This window comes from Balaenoptera physalus, assembly GCF_965194825.1.
Source record: "Balaenoptera physalus genome assembly, chromosome: 21".
NCBI classification, from domain to species: Eukaryota; Metazoa; Chordata; class Mammalia; order Artiodactyla; family Balaenopteridae; genus Balaenoptera; species Balaenoptera physalus.
Genome location: NC_138902.1, coordinates 32308701 through 32333453, shown reverse-complemented (window position 1 = coordinate 32333453; position 24753 = coordinate 32308701). Strand labels below are relative to the sequence as shown.

Here is a 24753-nt window from a genome sequence, read left to right as displayed (position 1 = left end):
CAGTGCTAAACTCAATCCCTGCCACTAGCAGACATGCAGTAAGATTTGTTGAATGAAACCATGAACTCACAAAGATTTGAACTTTAACTTGGTGTAGTAAGGTTTCAACGCAAGTGGAATAAAGTGTAGCAGGGTTTGTTTTTATTTTATTTTGTGGTTTGTTTTCAAGGGCGAGAGGCAAGTGAGGGATTTGCCAAGTGTCTGAGGAAAGGAGGAAACAGACTTCAATACAATTAAGACAGAGGCTTAAGCAGGTTGGACGGTAGGTGCAAGAGAATACTTGCAGAGCTAATGACCCAGTCTTGGGGGCAGAAAATATGGAGGTTTTCAAACAAAGAGTTTCTTGAGCTCTGTGCTATAGTCAGCTTGGGTGGAGGGTATAAGAGAGTAGGTGGATGAAAGCACCAGGGGCAAGAGGAGAATCTGGGCATGGCCACAGCACTTCCCGGGGAGCCACTGCCTTGCTGGGTTTTAACAAAGGGCAAATGGGATTCGTTCAAAATAAGCTGAAACTCTATGGATAGCCTGAGCAGGACCTTTCCAGTTTCCAAAGGAAGAGACTTAAGTTTCCAAAAATTTTTTTAAATGTATATTTTAATTAAAAATGTACATAACATAAAATTCACCATTTTAAGCAATTTAAAAGTACATAGCCTAGTGGCTTTAGTACATTCACATTGTTGTGCAACCACCATTGCCATCTGTCTTCAGAACTTTTTCATCTTCCCAAACTCTGTACATATTGAACAATCACCACCATTCTGTTTTCTGTCTCTGTGAATAAGTTCTATATTAGGTTAGCAGTATTATAATGGTCACATTAAAGGAATTGATGTATAACTATATTGTGGTCAACAAGGTCAGCACCAAAATGATTAGAAAAATGTAGGTATGTTTGTAATAAATAAGGATTTTTTTAAAGTCAAAATAATCAGTTCTTTTCTCCAAAAGAAGATTCATATTAGGTGAATGTTCTGGTAACTCTGAACATAGGCAGCTACTCACTTCTGCTCAGTCCAGCAGGAGAATATTGATCTGAGGATTTTACAACACTAACGTGCAAGTGTGTGACAATTTTTGTTTTGGCTCTTCTGGCCACTGTCTAGACTGGACTTCTTGCTCCTTCCTTTATATGATCCAAGGAAGGTCTTTCCAGAACCAGTTTCTTTTGTAATGACACGTACTTGAGACTCTCCTGGTCCCTTGTCGGTCTTGTGGTTGCGTGTTATGGACTGACTTTCCCCAAAGAGCATTTTGTAGTTACAGAACACCATCCGTCCCCAGTTAAGACATTTATTTAGTCATTTCCTTTAGAATCAGGTCCAAATTCCACTACCTGGTTTTCAAGAAGGTCTGTAGTATAGCACCCAATGCAATTCCCGGTCTTGAGTTACATTTTGGAAAACATTAGCCAAGACCTGTAAACTGCCAGGTGCTGGTGGATGGTGGGTGGATGGATATATAGGTCGTAGAGATGCAGAGAAGATGCACTACTCTCCAAGATCAACTGGGCTCACCTCCTCACCGATCCAGCTGCAAGCTGTGGTCTTATCACGTTTCTTTCACCAGAAATATCTTGCCCTGTCCACGCAAGGCTAGCCATGTTCCTTAGGACCTAGCAAATGTTCCTTTTCTTCACAAAACTTTCTCTGACCATTTTTATCCTCACTGATCTCTTGTTCTGAAATTTCAAAGCAACCATACTCTCTTCCATACAATTAGGCAAGGTAATATCATCATCTTTAATGTTTGCTTTTTTCAGATATATTGGTCTTCTATCTCCAATATAGTGTAAAGCTCTTTTTCCAACAGTGCTGCAACCTCATTAAATATTTGTTTGGTGAGTGATAATGAAAGACTCCTCCTTAAAATGAACAAATAAACAAACAAGAACAATGCTTTCTCCCCTGTGTAAAAAGAGTATTGATTCTTCTTCTTTACCGAAGTTTAGTGGGATTTGGGGAAGATGTGTTCAGTCAGCTATCTTTGTCCCTAAGTCCAGGTAACTTTTCCAACATCACCAGCTCTTAAGTGGTGGAGCCAGGACCCAACCTTAGATATTCTGACTCCAAGTTCAGTGTTCTTTCCAACACAGCAGAGCCCTTTGGCAAGAGAACAGAAATCCAGTTGCCCACAGCCAGTGGTAGTTACTGAGGACATAAATGGGAATCCAGAAAGGATGACATTATTTTTTCCGGAGGGTAGGAGTTTGCCAACTGTCCAGTATTCTTCTCAAAGGGATGGAGACATTCAAATATCTATCCTAGAAGATCTGTGACTGGACAAAGGAGGAGAGTAACCAACGGCTTGTCTAGAGATAGAGACAGAGCTGTGAGCTAAGCAGGGCAGCATCTGTTTCAGCATTTCCTAATCCTGGGGCCAACATCTGGCTTCTTCAGAGTCACAGGAGGCTGTGATGTTAGGAGCAGAGACTATGGCGTCTAACCACCTTGATTTGGATCCCAGTGTCTTCTACAAGCTTTGTGACCTTGTGCAAGTAACTCAACCTCTCTGGGCCTCAATTTCCTCATTTGTAGGAAATCTGTAATATTAGAGCCTCCCTGGTGGGGCTGCTCTGAAAAACAAATGAGTAAATATTTGTCAAGTGCTTAACATAGTGCCTGGCTCACAATAAATAATAAATAGGTGTTTTCTGAAAAACAAAACAAAGTACACAGTGTTGTTTGTGGATTTTGTTTTTCAGAAATGGCACAATAAGCCATTATGGAATTTGCTTTCTTCATTCAACATGTGTTTTGAGATGCGTTCACTATGATACACATAGATCTAGTTTTCTATTTATTATGAGTGAGAAAGAACATTAACTGGGAAAGTATTGCTATATCACTTTCAAAATATAGACATATTTTATAGCACAGGGAGTTCAGCTCAGGGCTTTGTGACCATCTAGAGGGGGTGGGATAGGGAGGGTGGGAGGGAGACGCAAGAGGAAGGAGATATGGGGATATATGTATATGTATAGCTGATTCACTTTGTTATAAAGCAGAAACTAACACACCATTGTAAAGCAATTATACTCCAATAAATATGTTAAAAAAAATCGTTTTGGGGAGAATATCTCATTTAGCTGCACCTGAATATCAATGCTTCACTAATACCCTAGCAAATGCATCTTTCTGGATTTTTTTCAATTTTTCAAGGTAAATTTTTTAAGAGTAAATAGTATGATATTACATCATTTAAATGCAATGTTGTGATTCTTTGTTCCTCAACAGCTATTTTAAAGTTTTCCCTTTGCTCATGAGTCCATACTTGGTGATGAATTCCATTTTTTAGAGACTTAAAAAAACAGATTTTTATCGATATAACACAACGACACACACGTATAGGCAAATCTTGACATCATTTAGAACAAACCTACTGTATATATCTTTGAACTTCTTCCCATAGTGACAAGAAATAGGTACAAATCCTATGTGTTTTCTGTTATGAATAATATTATTTATTTAATTTTAGCTTAGTTTTCCCTTTTTTTTTGAGAGTGTGTGTTTAATTATCAAAGTAACACCTACTCATTTTTTTGCACCCCTTTCCCATCAGTCCCCTCATTTTTAAATACAAAAAACAAATACAGAGCAGGATAAAATAAAATGTTAAACCCTTTATCACTTCTTCCCAGTTCCACTCACCAATGGTAACTCCTTGGATCTTGGAAAGAAATGGATGGCATTCTCAAAAGGGGTAAGTGAAGAAAGTTTTATGCAGGAGTATTTGCAAAGGAGGGGGCAGGGTTAAGAGAATCTAACAAGGCGTAGTGAAGCATCCCGGGGGTAGCAGCTGCAGAGAGTCCTGTACTACCCTCTGAAGCATCAAGGAGCAAGGGAAGGGAGTGGTCACCAACCCAGCAAGACCTGCCATTGTAGAAAAGGGCCCTGGAGGGGGGCCCGTGGCCTTGGGGAGAGGAACACACTACTGCCCACCCCGAAGCCTGACTGGGAATCGTTGGGGGAATAAATACCCCATTCTCTCTCTCCTCCTGGCCTCCCCTGTCTTGCCAATTTCTGGCCCAGATCTAACTGGAAGCAAGAGGGCAAGTCAGCTGTTGGTGCAGCCCATGGCAGTCAGGCTCCTGGGTGGAGAGCAGGATAGAGGAGGATGGAGAAGGAGTTTGGGGGAGAAATGGAGACAATCCATCAGGTCGCCTACCCACAGCCTCAGTGACCCCCAGTCTCTGAGAATCTCTCCGTGGCCTGTGCATTTGCAGGTTTCCCTGCGTGTCCTTTTAGGGCAGAGGCAACCTCTGTGAAGGATAATCCCTTAAAGAGGAGGGCTGACAGGGTGGATAGGAGCCTGGGGATCTGAGTCTCCCAAATGGTTCAACTCTCTAGCCACAGAAGGGCAGATCTGAGAAACAGATGTTGCCTGCGGGGACATTTTTAATATTTAGAGTCTGACTCATCAAATCCAGGTGGTAATCACTTAGATCCCTGGGCCACCAAGCAAAACTCTGAAAGAGCACTTAGCTTTTAATTAATGCATGATAAAGCATAGAAGCATTTTCCCTTTCTGAGACTACAATGCTTGGACTGGTCTGACCATATTCAGAACCACAGCATTGTTTTGTTTAGCTGCAATACTTTCCCCAACTTGAACCATGTAGTAATATTAGTATAGGTATTAGGTGATTTGTAAAGATGCTGAATTACACCAAAATCACGACCAAGTAAGTTTATTTTTATTTTCAATATACTGTTCTTTAATTTTACCCATGGAATTGATTAGGACAGACTTAAAGGGGTTAGTGATTTAGAGAATGGACGATAAATCTCTGTTGTTGAGTTCTCCGAGTTAGGAGGAAAACAGAGCACCAACAGAGAAATCGGATTTTCGTAGAAAGCATTAATTCTAGCTATGGCTGGAGTAACACTTGTCTGTGATCTTCACTGAAAAAGTAAGTCAAAGCCTGGGGTATGAGAGGATTAGGGATAGTGATGGGAATATTCTGGAGGAAATGTGGAAGTAGATTAATTGTAATATGTTCTGAGCTTGGAGTCTATACGCTCAGCTGTGCAGAACTCCTAAGGAAAAGGCAACCCTAAGCCCTTCGTGATAGTAGGTGTAACACAGTGTCAATCAGTATGATTAGAACTTTCCAAACCCTGTGTATTTTCCTCTCTTTCCTTGTCACGGTTCTCAAGCCAATCACCCACTTCTCGGTGCTTGGTTCCTAATGTGAACCTAGTAATCTGTGTGTGGTCCCACCAGTGACAATGACAGACACGCTGTCCCTAATACAAATGGAGATCCACATACCACATGTTTACATATTCCACAGTTGTAAATCACACGAACAAACTATTAAAATATACTCTGAGAACATACTTTACTGGATTATTTGATCATTTTTATTTGGTTTTAACTTTTTTAACTGCATTATTGAGATATAATTTATACAGCATAACATTCACCTCTGTTAAGTATACAATTCAAAGAATTTTAGTGTGTCTACAGAGTTGTGCAACAGAATTTTAGTGTGTCTACAGAGTTGTGCAATCATAACCACAATCTAATTTTAGAAAATTTCCTTCATTCTGAAAAGAAACCTCTTCTCTGTTAGCAATCACCCCCATTTCCACCCCAGCCCTCGGCAACCACTAATCCTCCTTTTTGTCTCTATAAATTTGCCTTTTCTGGACATTTCATACAATCAAAAACATTTTTGATCTGTGGTTGGTTGAATCCACAAATGTGGAATCGGCAAATACGGAGGATCCACTATACTACAGAATCTGGAACCCATCCCCCGTGGGTATTGAGGGTTGACTTCATTCCATGGCATGGATGTTCAACATTTTGTGTTCCACTCATCAGTTCATGAACATTTTGGTTGTTTCCACTTTTTGGCTATTGTGAATAATGCTGCTATGACCATTTTGGACAAGTGTTTGTGGGGATATACATTTTCATTTCATTTCTGTCTGGTAGATTACTAGAAGTGGAATTGCTGGGTTTTATGTGGGTCTGTTTCGTTTTCTGAGAACTGCTAAACTGTGTTCCAAAGTGGCCACGCCATTTGAGAGTCCCACCAGCACTGTATGAGGGCTCCAGTTTTTCCATCCTCAACAACCCTTGTTATCTTTTTTATTATAACCACGCTAGTAGGTAAAAAATGGTATATTGTCTGGGCATAGGCTCACGTACTGAGTTCTAATTTTAAAGATTTTACTTTCCGTTTTTAAAAAATATTTCCGTTCTCTGCTAAAATTCTCTATTGTTTTTCTGCATCTTTTCCTCTATTTTCTTTAAACATATTATAATTATGTTGAAATTCTTGTCTGCTATGGGTTTGTTTATAGTATATTTTTTCCTCCAGGACTCAACAGACTCAAAATAGTCCTTTTCCTTGGCATGCCTTGGAATTTTTTAACTGAATGCTGGACATTGTATATAAAATATTGTAGAGGCTCCAGGTAATACTATCTTCTCCAGAGAAAGTTCACTCTTTTCCTTGTTAAGCAGATAGAGTGGGAGCTGATCATTTTCGTTCAATAGGGGACTGAGCAGACTCTATTTTGGATTGCAGTGTACCTTCGTCTCATCCATCTTCATGCTGATGCTTTCAACTGAGAGCCTGGTGTACATCCTGGAACTCCACCCGGCATATCGTGAGCTCCAATCCTTGTCTCATCATTACTGAAGCCGACAAAAGCTTTGTTCTAGTTTTCTGAGGGTTTCAGCTCGGCTTTTTATCCTCCCGTCCTCTGCAGCTATTTTCAACAGAAAACTGCCATGTTTGAGGCCTTGCAATTATATCACTCCAACTGCATAAAACTGCCAGAAAGTCTACTGGTTTCTCTGTCTATAGGAAGCAGCTCTCTACTACTCAGAAGTCTACTCAGGGAAAGAGGGGATTGGGGGGACTTCTCTGCTGGTCCAGTGGTTAAGGCTCTGCGCTTCCACTGCGGCAAGCACGGGTTCGATTCCTGGTAGGGGGACTAAAATAAATAAATAAAAGACTGGATTTCTGGCCTCTTGTTCATAGCCAGGAATTGGATTAACCCATTTCCTTAGGGAAAATTGTCTGCAGAAGGTCAGATCACCGCTTCACGGGCCTCCCTCAGAAATTTTTTTTTTTTTTTTAACTTTTGGGTTTATTTATTTATTTATTTTTGGCTGTGTTGGGTCTTCGTTTCTGTGCGAGGGCTTTCTCTAGTTGTGGCAAGTGGGGGCCACTCTTCATTGCGGTGCGCGGGCCTCTCACTGTCTCGGCCTCTCTTGTTGCGGAGCACAGGCTCCAGACGCGCAGGCTCAGTAGTTGTGGCTCACGGGCCTAGTTGCTCCGCGGCATGTGGGATCTTCCCAGACCAGGGCTCGAACCCGTGTCCCCTGCATTGGCAGGCAGATTCTCAATCACTGCACCACCAGGGAAGCCCCTTCAGAAATTTTATTACTGTTTTTTTCCTTGCTGCTTCAGCAACCATGTGATGCCTTTAAGCGGACAATGTTTATATGTTATCCAGCTTTTCTAGCTGTTCCCGGCAGAATCACTGGTCTGACATAAGCGACTCCATCCTACCTGAAAGCATAAGGTGAGTGCAAGAGGTGTTATTATATATATGTATCATTTTTAAGGGCTTGTACTGAGAAATTTTTAGGCTATCTAGTGGGCTCTATTGCCAGAAATGGAAGACCTAAATGTACTTTTTTCTTGATAATATGTTTTCTAATAAAATATGTTGTCTTTACTGTATGTATATATTTAATTCTAATACGAAATATAATTTTTAGACATGGAGTGCTTATCTAATTACTTGTTCAATTTACATTTACACCCTTTAAAATATTTAAGTAGGATAAAAAGAACAAAGTAAAAGTGGTGTGCTGAAAAGATACTAAGATTCACAATAACTGTCACAGATGGTAGACAAGTCTTGTTGATTTGCCACTTATTTTGCATTTCTAAATTATCAGGACAATCCCCATTAATAGTATAAAGGAAATATGAACAAATTACAAATAAAACTACTTCAACTTTTTTTTGGAAACAGAGTACATTTATTCATCTAGAATAAATGGGATAAATCCTTAGAAGGTAATGACTTTATCTTGAATCACCAAGAATGACTAACTATGTATAATATGTTTTCTAAACTCTGGTGAGTCATATTGCTGAAGTAACTAAGTGGAAAACACCATAGGAATCGAATTCCATTTATAACTGAATGCCCAATACAGATGATTTTGAAGTTCCACTTTAACAAATACAACATGAATAAGATCATTAAGCTTTCTCTTGTGAATGACTGTGTTTCTGTCTTTTAAAATGCTTTGGTATCTGCTTGTTTCAGATAGCAGTTATCTGATTAACCAGAGCATTTTCCTAAAACTGTCTATTTTTAGTTGGCCCTTCTCTTGCCTTTGGAGATCTGCCATCTGCAGTGATCTCAGAGAAGGGAGGGTCTGTTTACTGGAGAATGCGTACTTTGGGCAAGATGGCAGGGTCCTGGCAGGTTATAATTTCCACTGTTGGAGATCTCAGACTCTGAGCATTCACTTCCTTATTTGGAGGAGACAAAATCAGGGGTAGAACTTGGCAATTAGATTTTTTAAAAAAAATCAACAGATAATGAACTGATTCTATTCCAGTTAGTAGGAGAAAATATATAAAAATTGTGTGTATCATGTTTCTTTGTTATTAATATCGGCGATTGTTATTTCACATGAAATAGTAACAAGGTGTTATATATGCTCATCCACATACTTAGGAAATTAATGACAGTACAGTACGCATTACGGCAGCAGTTTGCCATGTCTTCTTTCCCCACCACAGCCTACACGGAAGATGCCATTTACATGAGGGACCCAACCTCATGGGAACACTAGTGAAATGCACAAACCCAGGCAGGGTAGTTGTAACTCCAGCCCTTTTCTTTCGTATCTAAGAAAGCTCAGCAGTATGCAAAGGATTGAGTAAACTTACTTCTAGAGGAAATTTGAATCTACCTTAATTTAAAAATAAATCAAAAGGAATCAATCCCAAACGGGTACTCTATTGCTAATAACCGTTTTCTTGGACACACTGCCCAGTGACAGAGACTCGCCAGTGGCTCACGTCCCTTAGGTTGGAAAGAGCTGCATGTAAGACGTCAACCTCGTATAATAAGTACTTATCTTTCAAGTCTTAGTTCAATATTACCCAGCGTATGAAGTCTTATCTCATTCTCAATGTCACCTATTTAAGGAACCTCTCCTTCCTTTTATCTCCCTCCCCCTTTTGTACTCCCATATAGTATGTACATGCTTCTACTACTGCACTAAGAAGGCCTAATTCCATTTTGGGGGGATTATTTGTCTGTCTCCTCTTGCAAACTGTAAGCTCCCCCCCAAAATAAGGATTATGTCTTATTTATTTCTCTATGTGTCATACTCAGAACACTGCCTAGAGTACAACAGTTGTTTGATATATGATTCTTAATGAACAGCAGCAAGATTTAGTAACTTCCAGTCATTCAGAATTAAAGCCTGAGGCATGCATTCTAAGGACATGGACATCCAATATTTAAAACATTTCATTAAAAAATGCACGATAACTTGATGTGGCCAATGAAATTTTTGTTCAAATAAAACGGAATTTTGGCATAAAATTTGGGGTATGTGGAGTTGGGTTTACCATTACAGGCAGGAAAATTGTAAACTATTTTCATAGGGAAAAGTAGACTGGTTTCTCCCCTTAACTGCTCCCATGCACAGCTATAGGAATCCCACAAGAACAAACCATGAATAGAAACAGAAGACAAAGAAAAATATACTTTGCACACTGGGATAGGCTCCTGCCTTTGTAATGAGATGCCAGGGCTGGTGCCATATGAAGGCCAGCGTTCAGAAGGGTCCTGGCTGTGTTATTGTCAACAGAAGCATTATGCAGAAGTATCCAAGAACCAGCCAGAGTTCATTTTTAGGCTACGTGAAGCTCTCAATTATGGTGGCAATATTAAATTTTGTCTTAGAAGAGATTCATTCTTTGGGGGGAAAACGAGTGAGGAATCAGGGTAGCATTTAGGAGCACTTTGAGCTATTTTGAGAAAGTGTCTCAGGCCATCAAAAAGTCTTCCCTGTAAGGAAGATCGATATAGGTCTTGACTAAGGTAAGTGTCTTTGGTATGCTGTGGGGAGAAGTGAGGCATGTGATGTACTTTTGCAGTCTTTTCAGTATCAAATTCATTCTCAACCACTGCATCGAGCCAATATCCTCAAGTAAGTGATTCATACATGTGTGGCTGTGTTAACAAGACCATCACAAACTCTTTGAAGAAGAGTGGAGGGGGCCTTCAGTGTGGTTGGAACCAGACTGCCTGGATTAGAATCCTGGCTTGAGGACTTTATACCAAGTCACCAAGACCCTGAGCATGTGGCTTAAGGTCTCTGTGGATCAGTTTCTCATCTATAAAGTCAGGATGGCAATAGTAACTACCCCATAGGGTTTCCGCGTGGATCAAATGAATGAGTATACATCAAGTGCTTACCATGGTACATGACACGTAGGAAGCACCATATAAATGTTAGCTATTTTTATTATTAACCTGGTATAAACAGTGATAGACATTTAATTGAGAGCATCTTTCCAGCTAGTAGGTGAGCACGTAGTCATAAGCAGCAAACAAAATCAATAATACTGCGTAAATTGTGTGCTACAATGAAGGGTGTTGGTGGATTACCCTTGAAGGAATCCTTTAGGGGGCTTTTAATTAGAACAAGCGGTAACCCCATGGTTATAGGAGCTCTGTGGAAACTCTGGACTTCTACTGCAGTGAGGCTTTATCGAGTGGTTTGTGCAGATGTCATTCTTTCTGACAGATTAATCAATTGGTGCCTTGAATTATGGACTTAGGAGTCTAAATCCACCTATCACACTTGTGAGATAAAAATAACGTAGGAGGACTTCCTTTTTGCTTTAGAAAAGTTGACTTTCCAGAGATGCCACAATCAGGACGTCACTGAAATCTCGTTTCCTGCAGGGATTCTTATCCATTAGACGTCCCCAAGATGCATGCAAACAATACGAGAGCAACAGCGGTCCAATTATCTATTGTTTTGTAACCAAGCACCTCAAAACTCGGTGATGAAAAACGGCTGCCACTTTATTACGCTCATAGCTGTGTGGGTCAAGAATTGAGACGAGACACAGTGGGGATGGCTCACCTCGGTTATACAAAGTTGGAAGCTTTAGTTGGGTTGACTTGAATGCCCAGAGGTGCCTGGGACAGCTCGATTGGGGGTTACTAGTACGGGGTCTCGGGTCTTCCACACTTGGTGTCTGCTGGGGCTAGAATGTCTCCTTCACTCACATGTCGGTGCCTGAGCTGGGCTGGTGAGAACGGCTGGGAGTTGGCCAGCACTGCTCTCTCTCCACACCCTCTCCTTGTGGCTAGCTTGGGCTTCCTCACAACATGACGATCTCAGCGTAGCTGTACTTGTTACATAGTGGCTGCTTCCAAGAAGCAGAAGTGAGAACGAAGAAGCTAATCAGTCTTTTCCCAGAACTGGCACAGCATCAATTCAGCTCTACTCTATTGGTCAAAGCAACCACGGGGCCTGACCAGAGTCAAGGGGGTGGAGAGAGAGACGCTACCTCCTGATGGGGGAGTCACACTACTGAAATGGGCCACATTACGGAAATACACAAACGTGGGAAGTGTTGTGGCAGCCATCTTTCAAAAACACAATCTGCCACAAACAGAAATTCCAAACTGACGGCCCTTAGGCTGGAATGCGCCTCCCTGAGTGATGACTGTCTGAGAGTCTGTTATATCCTGGTGGACAACCAGTAACTGATAAGCTTGGACCAGAGTAGGTTTAGCAAAGCCCTCTTTCCCTGCAGGGATGGCAGGCAGCTGACGGCAGGCAGTGGGGAGAAGGGCTGATAAAGCATTTCATTCACAGTGCTCTTTCATTCTGCACAACATCCCACTTGATCTTGAACTTCACTATGGGGAAAACTGAGGCAAGCGTTCTCCCCAGGGGGTTTGAGGGTTTCTTATTTGATGAGCTACCCAAGCAGTTCTTCCTGGACATTTTCAAGTAAATTGGTGCAATAATTCCTTCTGAATGAAGTAATACTAGTTTATCTTGCAGGTTCTTAGTTCCTTTGGAGGCTGTAGTGTAGGCTGAGGAAACTTGGGTTCTGGAGTCATAAGTCTGGTTCAAATTTTCGGTTTATCAACTAGTAGTTGTGTGACCTTGGCCAAATTCCTTAACATCTGTGAACTTTGTTTTCTCATTGGAAAAATTAGAATAATAATTGTTCCTCCACATTGAGTTTTGCAAAAATAAGGCATTTGATAAATGTTAAATACTTTTCCTTGGAAAATAACCAGGAAATCTTACCACTACTTGGGTCAATATAAAGGTCTTGGATACTGAACGTAGGGAAGGAAGTAGTTCCTTGCCAAGAAACATTTGCACCTTCTTTCTTGATGATACACGCAAGTGCCTCTCTGAAGGGGATAAAAGACAGGGTACAACTTTTCCAGTGACATCAGCAGTGTGGCCTATGCAGCCTTGGCAAGTTAGGCTACTTCTCATCCTTTGGGCAGGAGTAAATGCCCATCTCCTCCTAGAGACCTCAGTATCCTATCTAATGTAGGTCCTCCTGTTTCTTTCTGGCACTTCTCTGTTTGACACTTTCAAGGCATGCATCTCATGCTATAATTATACTTATGGTTGTTTCCTTGGTTATTGCTCCCGCTGTATCTTTTTATTTTTCCTTGACTGGTTTTTATTATTTAGCATTTGAAGGAATGCCCAATGCATCCCTGTCCTAGCTTCCTGCTGCTGTAGCCGCTGGAGACTGGGGGCTGCAAGAAGAGAGACTGTGGACGGGTGGGGAAGCAAAGAGAGGAAAAGATTGAGGAAGAAAAGAAAGCTATATTTACAGGCAAATTTTGGTGAAACTGACATGGAGTAGAAACGTGCGTGACCCTGAGTCCATGCATGGAGGGTACTGTGGGCCAACTGGGAACTGAGGGTTATTGAAAATGAAAATATGTTGGGTTATGTATCTCAAAAATATTATTGCCATCATATCTATCTTGTGAAAAAAATCATAATGATTTCACCATATGTGAAAAGTTCTTAACACACTGCCTGGCATTTCGCAAACAATCATTAAGGGGCAATGATGATGATAGTGAGGTTGATAAGACAGGTGATGACAGTGGTAAGAATCGATAAAGTAGCTCCTCATCTTCATTCCACTGAGTTCTGATGGTATATACTCTAAATGGCCCTTCCGGTTCAGAGGATCAAATAGTTTTTCTGACATCTTGTGTGTGTGTGTGTGTGTGTCTGTGAAGAGCTTGCTATCTCTATGTGAGAGAGAGCTCTTATATTAGAAGTTGCTCTTTTAATTTGTCGCTTTATTGCAAACATCTAAAAATGGGACCTTTTCATGGTTCATTATAAAAACTGTAGTAGGTAGCCTGTAAGATGACCCCTAAAGATCCCTACTTCCTGATCCTCATACCTTTGAGGATAACAGGATACTTTCATAGTCTCAGAGTATCTCTCAAAAAGAGATTTATTAATTACAAAGGATAAAATAGTAACTTTATAGTGGAGAGAGTTAAATAGTTTAGAAATGTGTAAATATCATGTATACTTCTATATACACTTTATGGGGGGGGTATGTAGAAAGAGATAAAGGAACAAACCAAGTGTAGTAAAATGCTAACACTTGGGGAATCTGGGTGAAGATATTCAATACATGGGTATTCTTTGCACTATTCTTGCAACTCTTCACAAAGTCTGAAATTATGTCATAATACAAAAATTTTAAAAATTGCAAAGTAAAAAAAAAAAAAATGTCACAAGTATAATATCTTTCCTTCTTCCATTTTTCCAGCCACTACCACTTCCTCTCTTCCTGAGGCCCAGGCACTGAGAAGGGAGGGTGAAGAATGTTGCATCACTGGTGCCAAATTGAGGCTTAGTGCCAAAGCACTAAAAGCCCAGCAAGAAATGATCAGGTCTCACCACTCCGTGCGTGCCTGGGAAATTCCAAGGGCAGGATGCATTCATACGACCACGGCTGCCTCCCTCATGTCAAACCCAGTCCTTGGCTCTCTAAGGCCTGAGGAGCCCCTGCCTTCTGTGACTAGTGGCAACACGCATTCTCATGCTGACTGCAAATTTTATCATCTGAGGCGACTTCTCAAACATTTCCTTCCTTGATGCTCTCTCCGGTCCAGAGACGTGGGCTGAGTGGGGCTTTATCAACTCCCATTTTGCAAATGCGAGGAACTGGGGTTCAGTGACTTGTCCACGGTCACCTTCAGTAAGATTAAAACCCAGGTCTTCGGACTTGGGTTTAGTAACTTTTTCATGGTAATAGAATCCCAGGATGCCAGCAGCAAACACTTCAGCGATCCCTCCCCCCACGTAACATTTTTTCTAGTTCAAGGGTTTTCAAAGTATGGTCCAGCACCAGCAGCAGCTGCAGCAGAGAATTTGTTCGAAAGAAAAAATATTAGGTTCCACAGCAGGCCTACGGAATCAGAGACCCACATCCAGATACCTGTGTTTTGACAAAAGCTGCAGGTGACTCTGTGAAACACCGAAGTCTGAGAAACGCTCTTCTAGGGAAATGTAGCATGAAGCCTTGGCGTTAATTAATTAGGGCTCTAAATATACAACTAACCTTTCTCAATGAAAAATAAGCCAAACAGAGTTTGTACAGAAAGAAGCTTAACGAAATGGGTTTTTTTGGTTGGTTTGTTTCTTGTTTTCTTTTTTTAAAAAGCATAATCATTACCTTTCCAGGTAAATTTCCGTATCCTCTTCCTAAACGGAGGGTTGGGTAGGTAACGCTGGGAATGACTAGGTTTCTTCTATCTCAGGCCCACAGTACGTGATGGAGATACGGGAGGAGAGTTCCACGAGAGCGTGGGAGGAGGGACGGACGACAATTTTCCGTGGTTGACTAAGTTTTTTAAAAAGCCACTTCCAAGGGCACATCAACCAGTCAGCGAAGCCACTTGTTCCAGCAGGAGGTGGGAGGTGAGGGCGGAGTGGAGCGTGGGGAGGAGCAACACTCACCGCTCCGGACTCGGTGTCTTCCATGTGTCGCCGTGCGTCCCTGGCCCCGCCACCTAAACGCCCCCCCCCCCCCCGCCCCGGCCATCCGCAGCCCGTCGACCACCTCCCGCAGCGGACTCTCGGGGATTCCTCTGGCCGAGTCCAGCCAGGAGGGTTCCCCGGACTCGGCGCGAACTGCCCGCCCCCTCCGGCGTCTCCGCCCCGCGCCGGGGCCGCCGGGCGCCGAGGGAGGCGAGGGTGCAGCGGCTGGAAAATGAGCGGTGCAGGGAGGGTGGCGCGGAGCTGCAGGTAACGCGCGCCAGCCCTCGGCCCGAGCGGGCTCCGCACCCCCTCCCCTTCCCCGCGTGGTGACCCGCTGCGCCTGCCGGCAGGCAGCGCGCAGGGGCTGCGCGGGGCGTCCCCGGCATCGGGGCGCGGGATGTCGGGGGAAGCGGCCGGCCCGGGTGGGGGGGGCACTAACGCTCTTCGTTTGTCGCGCAGCGCCCTTCGCGCTGCTGTTCCCGGGAGCGGCGGGAGGTGGCGGCTGCGGTGAGCGGGGTCGCGCGCGGACGCCGGATGCCTCCGAAGATGGAGAAGTTTCTGCAGATCGCGCCTCACTCTCTGGCCATCGTCCTGGGCCCCGCCGAGGGGCCGGCGGGTGAGAGGTCCGAGGCCGCCCGACCCGCGTCCCCGGCCCAGCCCCGGCAGCTCGCCCGGCACCACATCGGCTACGAGATCTTCGCCGACTTCAAAGCCGAGAACATGCAGCACTTCTGGAACAAGAAGGTCACGGCCGCGGTGGCCGAGACGTTCTTCCTGGGCTGGATCGACGAGCAGGTCCTGCTGATCCAGGGCAAGGAGGAGCATCTGGAGGCGCTGCGCGAGGGCTGGTCGCGCCGGGCGCTGCGGCCGCCCTCGGGCTTCCACATCCGCTGCCTGGGTGAGTCCGGCCGCCCCCCGCCGTGTCCCGTCTTGTCGCGCCGCGGGAACCCCCCCACCCCCACCCCCACCCCCATCCCCCGCTGCCCCGCCCGAGCCGGCGCGCCGGCCCCGCTCCCCCCGGGCGCCCGCGCCTCTCTCCACCCCCGCGCCGCGCCCGGGGAGGGGCCGGCAGCCTGGGTGAGTGCGGGACTGGGGAGCTTCCTGGCACCTAAACCGCGGATCCGCACCTTGGCGAGCACGCCGCCCCCGGCCAGCCGGCGGGAGCCTCCCTGGCGGCCCCGGCGGGGCGGTGCCTGGGGCCTGCCGGGTGGGCGGCGGCGCGGGAGGCTCGGCGGGGCCGCGGCCGCTCCGGTCTGCGGGTCTCACCTTCTGCGCTCGGCTGGGGCCGGGGGCGCGTGTGAAGACGCGGGAGAAGTGGAGAGACAGCGCTCAGGTAGCTTCGGGTGGCGGCGGGCTCGGCCGCGGGGGGCGGCGGCGAGCGGGCCAGGTGCGCGGGCGCCCCCGGCGCGTCCTTTCCGGGGACGGCGACCCGGCCCGGCCGCGTTTGCCTCGGGCGACGCGTCCCTCCGCCCCCTCCGTGTGGGTTGACTTTTAAGCGCCGGTGTGTCCTTGCAAGACTGAGCTGTTGGTGTCGTTGCCTCCGGTACATGTTTCTTCAAGTCATTTTGTGAGTTTGAAGGAAGGAAGGGACACGAGGAGGACAGAGGAAAGCCTGATCCTCAACAAAAGAGAAAACCGTGTCCGCGGAAGAGAGCCCGAAAGGTGATATTCGCTGCCGCACTTCAGTGCTGTCTCGACCTGTTGTTGTTGTTGTTTTTTTTAATTGCATTACTTCATATGTATTTTTCTTAGTCCAGTTTGCATCTCTTTTAGACTTTACTTTTTAGTTTTGTACTTTGGGCCCGGTGGGCTCAAGGCGTATATAGTAAATAGTAATGTTTTGTGAAACGATTCGAGGAAAGAAAGCGTTCTTTCTAGTCCCACGGTTTAGAAATTCTTTCGTGACATTTTGGGAAGAGGTCAAAAGTTCAAACGCTAAAAGACTGTAGAGCCGCCTTTTTCGTTCGCCAGGGTTGCTACTCTACCTTCCGCCGCCGAAGGAATAGCTTTTACCTGCTAAAGTGCCCTCCTCTATGCATATGGCAAATTTATAGCATCTTTTTTGTTTTGTGGTGTTTTGTCTATTTTCACATAGCAGAAATCCTTATAAAGCTTCCTTTAAATCGAGTAGATAAAAAACTAGTAAAGCTTGCATCTTGTATGTTTTATACCCTGTGCTGAATCTCAGGTGTCTTAACTTTCTTTTTTGACGTTAGCAAAACCCTCAGTGGAGTCTCTGTAATTAAGCTGCCTTAGTAAAGGGCGAAAATCTGATCTCCTACTGTAGAACTGCAACACACTAGGAAGTAAGAATGTATGTCATCACTTGTATGCACGGTAGAGATTGCATTTTAATAGTTTTAAACTTGACTTCATGCTTATTTTTTACTTTTTATTTTGGAAAATTTCAAGCAATTTGCAAAACTCGTACGGGGGTTCCCCTCCCCACCCTTGTGTGCGAGGTTAAGAGGTTAGGATTCCAAGACCCGGAGTGGATGCCTGAAACCCCGGATGAACCCTTGTCTATACTATGTTTTTTTCCTATACCTCCACACTTATGATGAAATTTAATGTTAAAATTAGGCACAGTAAGAGAATATCTGAATTGCTAGCGTCATTTCTCTTGCGCTTTGGAGCCATTGTTAAGTAAAGTAATGGTTACTTGAACACAAACACTGCGATACCACCCCTGTTGAAGTGATGCTGGCGGGAGTGGCTGCAAAGTGACTAATGGGCAGGCAGGTAACCTACACGGCATGGATTCGCTCGAGAAAGGGACGATTCACACCCCAGGACGGGGTAGAGAGGATGGGGAGAGAGTTCATGAAGCTACTCAGAATGGCACCCAATTTAAAATGTATGAATTGTTTATTTCTGGAATTTTCCATTTAATATTTTGGGACCTCAGTGGACTGCGGGTAGCTGAAACTGCAACTGCGGAAGCAAAACCACAGATAAGTGGGGTGTCCTGTATAATCAAAAATACTATATTGAATCCCCACGAATCCATCATCTAACTTCAAAATTTATCAGCACGTGGACAGTCTTATTCCATCTATAAATCTCCCCCACCATTTGAAATCCCAGACATTGTATCAATAGCATTTGATTTGTAAATATTTCAGTTGTTCATATATTGTTTTCATTTTAGCAGAATGTGTGAACTTATAGGAATTGGTGATCTGTCATATTAAGCAAAGAGAACTGTTTTGGCAATTTTAAAGGTTCGAGATTGCTGTAGTTGATTGACTATTGCCTGTTCCCTTGGCAGCTTGAACTGTCTCAAGCTGACTGGCAGCTGGTGGGTTTAGCAGCTGCACTGGCTCAGCCCTTAACTCAGTACCGTGATGACAAGCAAGGGGGCTACCTCCCGAAACCAGCATCAGATAAAGGGGCATGGGTGATGCCTTCTGGGATCCAAGTGGTTAACTTTTCTGAACTGTCTTGGGGGTTCAGAATTCCTCAGAATTCCGGTTTTGCTTCAGTAATGATGGTAAAATGCTGAATTGTGTGCGACAGTTTATCTCCTATAAAAATTCTCTTACGGAACCTCAGTGTCTGCTGCAAAGCTTCCTAAGTTTTTGTTGCAAGATCTTTTATGGAGCTTTGAAACTCTGAAGTCTGGGAGCCCCTGATGACTGGCTCACAACCTTTTATTCCAAGTCACAATATATGTGTGGACAAGTTCGTGCGCTCAAAAATACAAGAAACAAAATCCAAACCACGAAGGTGTACTTAGAGGGAGCCTAGCTGTAAATCTGTAAAGACTGAGTGCCATTATCATAGGAATCCCTTGACTGCATCTAATTTATACACAAAAGCAGGAGCTGGTCACTATCTGTGGGACTTTATCATTAGTAATGCATTTCTTGCAGGGTAACTTTCAACTGATCCCTCAGACTGTGGTACCTATATTATCAGTTACTTTCATGTGGTTTTGTGATTTTCCCTAATTATTTCACGGGTGTAAAACAGCCACAAAACCAGACACATAGATGAGCATTACAGAAGGCATTATAGTTCCTCTTGTTGAACCTGAATTAAATTCATCAATCACAAGTAGTCCTCTTAAATAACTGGTAGGCAAATGCTAGTTTACATTTTATTATATTTATGGTAAATAATTATTCATGAAATTTGCTTGTTTTCCAGGGGGTCTCTGAGAGCCCATCTTAGAGCGTGGTAATAAAATTGTTCTGTTAGATCCTCCCAGTGAGGAAAAGGGAGGAATGGCTTTGCTCCATCTTGAGTTCGCATTCTCCTGTGTGTGCGTGTGCGTGTGTGTGTGTGTGTGTGTGTACTAACCCACCCCGGAGTGGAGAGAGAGGGATGGACAAGAGGTTTGCCCAGACCCCCTTTTCTGGCTGTGCCCCAGCGCAGTTGAGGCAAGCCTACACTTTCACAGCAGGATTGAAAACAAGTTAGTGTTTTGCTTTGTAACTTGAAACATGCGTCTTGAAGTTGCCAGCAATCCGGATTACTTTTGCCCGTAATTCCAAAAGTATGTGGTTCTAACCACACACATTTCAGGTGGGGATTGGACAAGGAGGAGATGACTGTGGATCCAACAAGAATCAGGGAATTAAGCAACTCAAAGGAAAAATGGTTTTGACTTGGGATATTCAAATCCACTGCTTAGAAATGACCTGCTAGCATATTTAAATCCACTACTTAGAAATAACCTACTCTGGGCATGTAGAAAAAAAAGTTCAGGCATTTTCTTTCCAGGACCCTCAAAAGGGATGTGTGTGTGCAGGAAACTAGGAATGTTTTAAAATTATGCTGCGTATTCTGATCAAACACTAAATTAAATCCCATACGTGTTCATTGAGTGCCCGCTAGTGCCAGGCTCTGTGCCCCTCCCGAGATTATAAGGATTGATGAGGCACGCAGTCTTTTCGGAGATGCTGACGCAAGAGCTGAGAGTGTGGGGAGGGCTCTGAGGACAGGGAGTAAGGAGCAGTTACTTCTGCCTGGTGGGCTGGGAGAGGGGTTCCCAGCAGAGAGGATTGTGCTAAGCCTTGTGCAGATGCCGGCCGCCAGGGCCTCCTCCAGAACAGGAGTGCTTTCCCACCTGGGCAGGAGCACGAGCATTCACGGCGTTGGGGAGGTCCTGACACGTTTGGGAACTGGCTGGCTGGGGCTGGGGGCGGGCAGTGGTGTGATAAGACAGTAGGAAGGGAAGCTTGGGCCACAGGTGATGACTGGGAAGCCCCTGGTAGCTTTTGAGCAGGGGGAGGGGTGACACGGTTTGATCTTAGGTAGAATGAGAATTCTAGGGCCGGTGAGGGCGTTGGATGGGACTGGGAGGGGGTTGGACACAGGTGTACCAGCTAAAGGTCTATTGAAAGCGTTGTGGGGAGAGACGGTGGGTGCTGTGTGAGTGCATTTGTTCTCTTATGGTACCTTCCCATGGTCAAGGCTCTACGTGCTACGGAAGGTATCGCGTTAGCCTGCTTGAGTCTAGAGGGCCTTCAAGTCCCAGCCCCAGACCCAGAGGCCCTTGAGCAGAGGCTAGATGCTCCTCCCTCCTGGGCCTTCTGGGGTTTCCCCACCCGCCAGCCTTATTCGGATCCGTCAATCTCCATAGATTCTCCTAATTTCAGACCTCAGGGAGCGTGGCTCAGTGTCTCTGTCTGCTCCAGTGACTCTTTATACTTTCCCCATTTATCCTTAGATATTAACATAGCACCAAACATGCTTTTTAGGCTTCAAATCAGGACTTAAATTAAAAATATTAAAAATTAAATTATAAAAATTTGTAGCTGGAGTATCCCTGAAACTCACATAATATTATATGTCAGCTATATGTCAATAAAAAGAAAATTGTTTAGAACATATGGGCATCAAGCCTTTATTCTATTCCAACATCTTTATTGGTTTTCTCAAAAAGTTGCTCTCTTAAAGTGGTTTCTCCAAGTAGTAAATTTTTAAGACAATTGTTTTAAAAATGTATACTCCAAAAGAATTTGTATATATCCCAACCAAAAGTTGACTTATTTAAAATGTCAACTTAAAATTGAATAAGTGTCCTAAGCTCATGGCTAGGATTGCCTAATGAGTGTTGTAAAGATTTTGGAATTGGAGATACTGAGTCATTCAACAATTGGAGAACCTTCTGTCTTCTAGGATTTGTTCTGGGAACTGAAGTGGAGAACAAGTGAGACACAGCCCTTGTACTTTTGCAGATTCCGTTCTAGGAGGTGCAACAGACATCTCAGAAATTAAACAAAGAAATTAGAATTTCAGAGAGTTTTAAGTGCTTATAAATTGAGCAGGTGATAGAGAGTGACGAGAAGACATGAGATGATAGCTAACACTTATTGATCGTTTACTATTTCCTAAGTGCTATCTTTTTGTTAACCAACCTTTAAAACTATTTAGGTATCATTATTTTACCCATTTTGCAAATGAAGACATTGAGAAACAGAGTGACAAGTACTTCTTCAAAGGTACCTAGTTAGTAAGCAAGAGAGAGGGGTCTGGACCCAGGCAGCGTTATTTTTGTTTGCTTGTTTCTTTTTTGTCATACAGATAGGATTCAAGTTCAGGTTGTCCTGGCCAAAATTTCCTTCCCAGCCCCCAGTACATACAACCTCCCAACAGTTTAGTGTGCCAGGTAGCCCAATGGCAGCCGGTTTGCTTGGAGGTGGCTAGGTTCTTCTTTTCCATTAGATAACACAAGGGAAAAGGGAAACCAGTGCTGGGTCCAGGATCAGCACGCCTGAGACCATCGTGCTTGAGCTTCCTTTAGGCCAAACAGGTCAGTCCATTGCTTTGTGTGGCTTAATAATCTTTCTGCAGGGCTTACTCACAGGAGGGCGGGTTCTTCATTTTCTGCCCCAAAGCCACATTCCCTGCCAGTGCTTTGAGTGGCAGCTCTATAATGCCCCTTGTTTCGCGTAGCACCTGACTGATGGTGAGCTGTCGGCCAACAGTGGAGGAGCAGATGGAAATCAGCTTGAACGCTGGAGGAACAGAAAGGAAAGCCCATGAGGCTGGGGCTTGTTAAGCCTGCCAGAGAATGGAAGGTGTGACAGGATGTGAGGTCAGAGGGGCTGGCCAACTCCAGGCCATGTGGAGCCTCCTGGAGTTTTATTCTGTGCTGACAAGGCATTAAGCATCCAATAAACATAGAGCATTGGGTTGGGGTCTGTAGAATATCCAGAAAAGTGTCAGACGTGGGCCTCCCTCTTAGAGAAGCTTACCTCTCATATTAAAATATCAGGGTTAAGTTTAAACAGTGAACAGCGATGCATTTCAAGTTTTATTAATTTCTAGCTAGTCATAAAGATTTTTTTTTTAAACAACTGTTAGGTGATAGATGTGTTAATTAGCTTTATTGTGGTAATCTTTTCACAATGTATGCATATATCAAACCATCACATGTACATCTTTAATATATACAATTTTAAATTTATTAATTAATTAATTTATTTTTGGCTGTGTTGGGTCTTCGTTTCTGTGCGAGGGCTTTCTCCAGTTGCGGCAAGCGGGGGCCACTCTTCATCGCGGTGCGCGGGCCTCTCACTATCGTGGCCTCTCTTGTTGCGGAGCACAGGCTCCAGACGCGCAGGCTCAGTAGTTGTGGCTCACGGGCCTAGTCGCTCCGCGGCATGTGGTATCTTCCCAGATCAGGGCTCGAACCCGTGTCCCCTGCGTTGGCAGGCAGATTCTCAACCACTGCGCCACCAGGGAAGCCCCATAAAGATATTTTTATGAATTACCTCACTCTGGCTCAAAGAAATTTTCAGTAAAAGTGTGTCAGTTTCATCGTAATAAAGCATTTAGAATGAACTTCTGAGACTCAAGGCCTTGTTGTGATAACTGAGAGGCTTTTCAAAAATTTATCCATTTCACCTCTTACTGCTGAATGCTGGTCTTGAGCATATATATTTCCCTCTTGCGTTAAGAGGTGAATTTACAGGTTATCCCAAGTTCTTTCCAAAGGGGCATGAAACTGAAAGGCACACCTGTGTTTCTTGTGCTGGAGTGAAGGCACTCGGGTGCTTTTCGTTCCTGAGGTCACCACAGATTTGGGGGTAAAAAACCCAGAAAGGTTTGTTGTATCCAAAGTACTTGCTACAAATAATTTCAAACGTTTCATTCTGCTTAAAATATCCCACACAAAGATGTGTGCTCACCTTAAAAATAGAATTTTCAGTGTATGGGGTGGGTTTTAACATAGTCACTTGGATTGTACTTGTATCATTATTCTACTCATTATACATGGGTAAGAACACGTTTTGAACTCCTCCATTCTGTATTACAGCTGTAGACTTAATATAGTCACAGGTATTACTTAATTGGTGGGAACTAATTATCTGATGTATAGTTTATCTCAATGAGGAGGTTAAATAGATGTATTGATAAAGTACAAGCTATCAATACAAGAATATAGTCTATTAGTATATGTTATATATGCACACACATTTATCCTTGAGAAGGTCCAATGCCAAGAGCTTTGTATTAAACTTAAGTCACACTGGCATTGGAGGACGCAGCTCTTGATATTTTGATATCAGTCTCTCTTGATAGAGAAAAGTAAACTTGGACACTGTCAAGGGTCAGGTATCTCTTTAAAGAATTTGACAAATGACTTGGATAAAGAGGTAAAGAGGATTCATCAGAGTCTTCGGGGGTGAAGGTCTCCTAGGGGGGCAGACCCAAGTAATGTGAAAGTCCACAGGATGGTGGTGGACACCACGTGGAACGGCCCCCAGGGCTTGAGATGTTCTTGTGCTGTTAACGCCATGAAAGCATACCTCCGTGCTGGCGATTCTACTCTTGAGGCTCAAACACACACAGTAAAATTCCTCCATTTTCTCAATTTCTTGTGAAGACCCTATAATAGAATTTTCTATAACGAGAGCCCATCTGTCGATGTAAAATGACGTGTCTCTGAAACCGGGATGTCACCTCCTCCTTCCCAATACCAAACACGTGGGGAGCCTCTAAAGCCCCCCGGTCTGCATGGATGCTGGCTGATTAATAGTACATCCAAAATAACCTTCTTATGAATCTGTGGGTCCCCGGCGGTCCCCAAAGGCATCCCAGCGTCTCTAAGCGGTGGGCTCAGTCTGGCGGGGTTGCACCTTATTACCACCTGAGATCGCTGCGGACTCTGTCTTTAAGATGAGCCCGCCGGTGCTCAGAGGATGCAGCTGGAAGATGGCCGTGGCTGCATCCTCTCTTAGCATTTCCTTCCATCGCTGCCACCCTTCCCCCAGTGCTGTGTCAGACACCCTCCTCCCCATGTCGTCTACTTTCCCTCTCGGGTTTGGGCAATTTTTCCTTTTAAATCTTGCAACAAAAGATGATGATTTCATCTCTGCCCTTCTGCTTCTAAGTAAAGTCTTCCCCGCCCTGAATTTTTTAGAAACTGAAGTTCTCCTTATGTGTCCAATTCCAGGACACTGGAGCTCAGCACCTGCTCTTCTAAGGAACATTATCTTCGGAGATTCCAGGCTCCGCACACCTTTGGAAGTGACCTTCATGAGTCCAAGATAGTGTCCAATGACACTTTCATTCTGAAAAAGAGGGGAGAACCTTCTACATGTTTAATGCCTTAGAGGGGATTGATTTTTAAAACAAAATTTTATTTATTTACAGATATTCCCAAACCTGTGGCTCTTGCCCCTTTAGGCTGCTTTCTGCTCCTGGGAAGGTCCTGCAGCT

At 44.1% G+C, this 24753-nt stretch overlaps 1 protein-coding gene across 4 annotated transcripts in view; it reads left to right on the top strand.

Moving 5' to 3' along the window:
* Window positions 1–13584: 13584 nt before the first annotated feature.
* STOX2 (storkhead box 2) overlaps window positions 13585–24753 on the top strand; it is a gene marked incomplete at its 3' end in the record, with an annotated part of 209569 nt that continues 198400 nt past the window's right edge. The window contains exons 1-2 of one of the 4 annotated variants that reach the window (XM_082444786.1): window positions 13585–15342; window positions 15535–15973. In XM_082444786.1, coding sequence (XP_082300912.1) covers window positions 15610–15973 — 364 coding nt within the window. In that variant the 5' untranslated portion in view covers window positions 13585–15342; window positions 15535–15609. Of the gene's footprint in view, window positions 15974–16073; window positions 16409–16591; window positions 16738–24753 lie in introns of those variants that run through there. The other 3 variants (XM_082444793.1, XM_082444788.1, XM_082444787.1) reach the window with 3 other exon arrangements.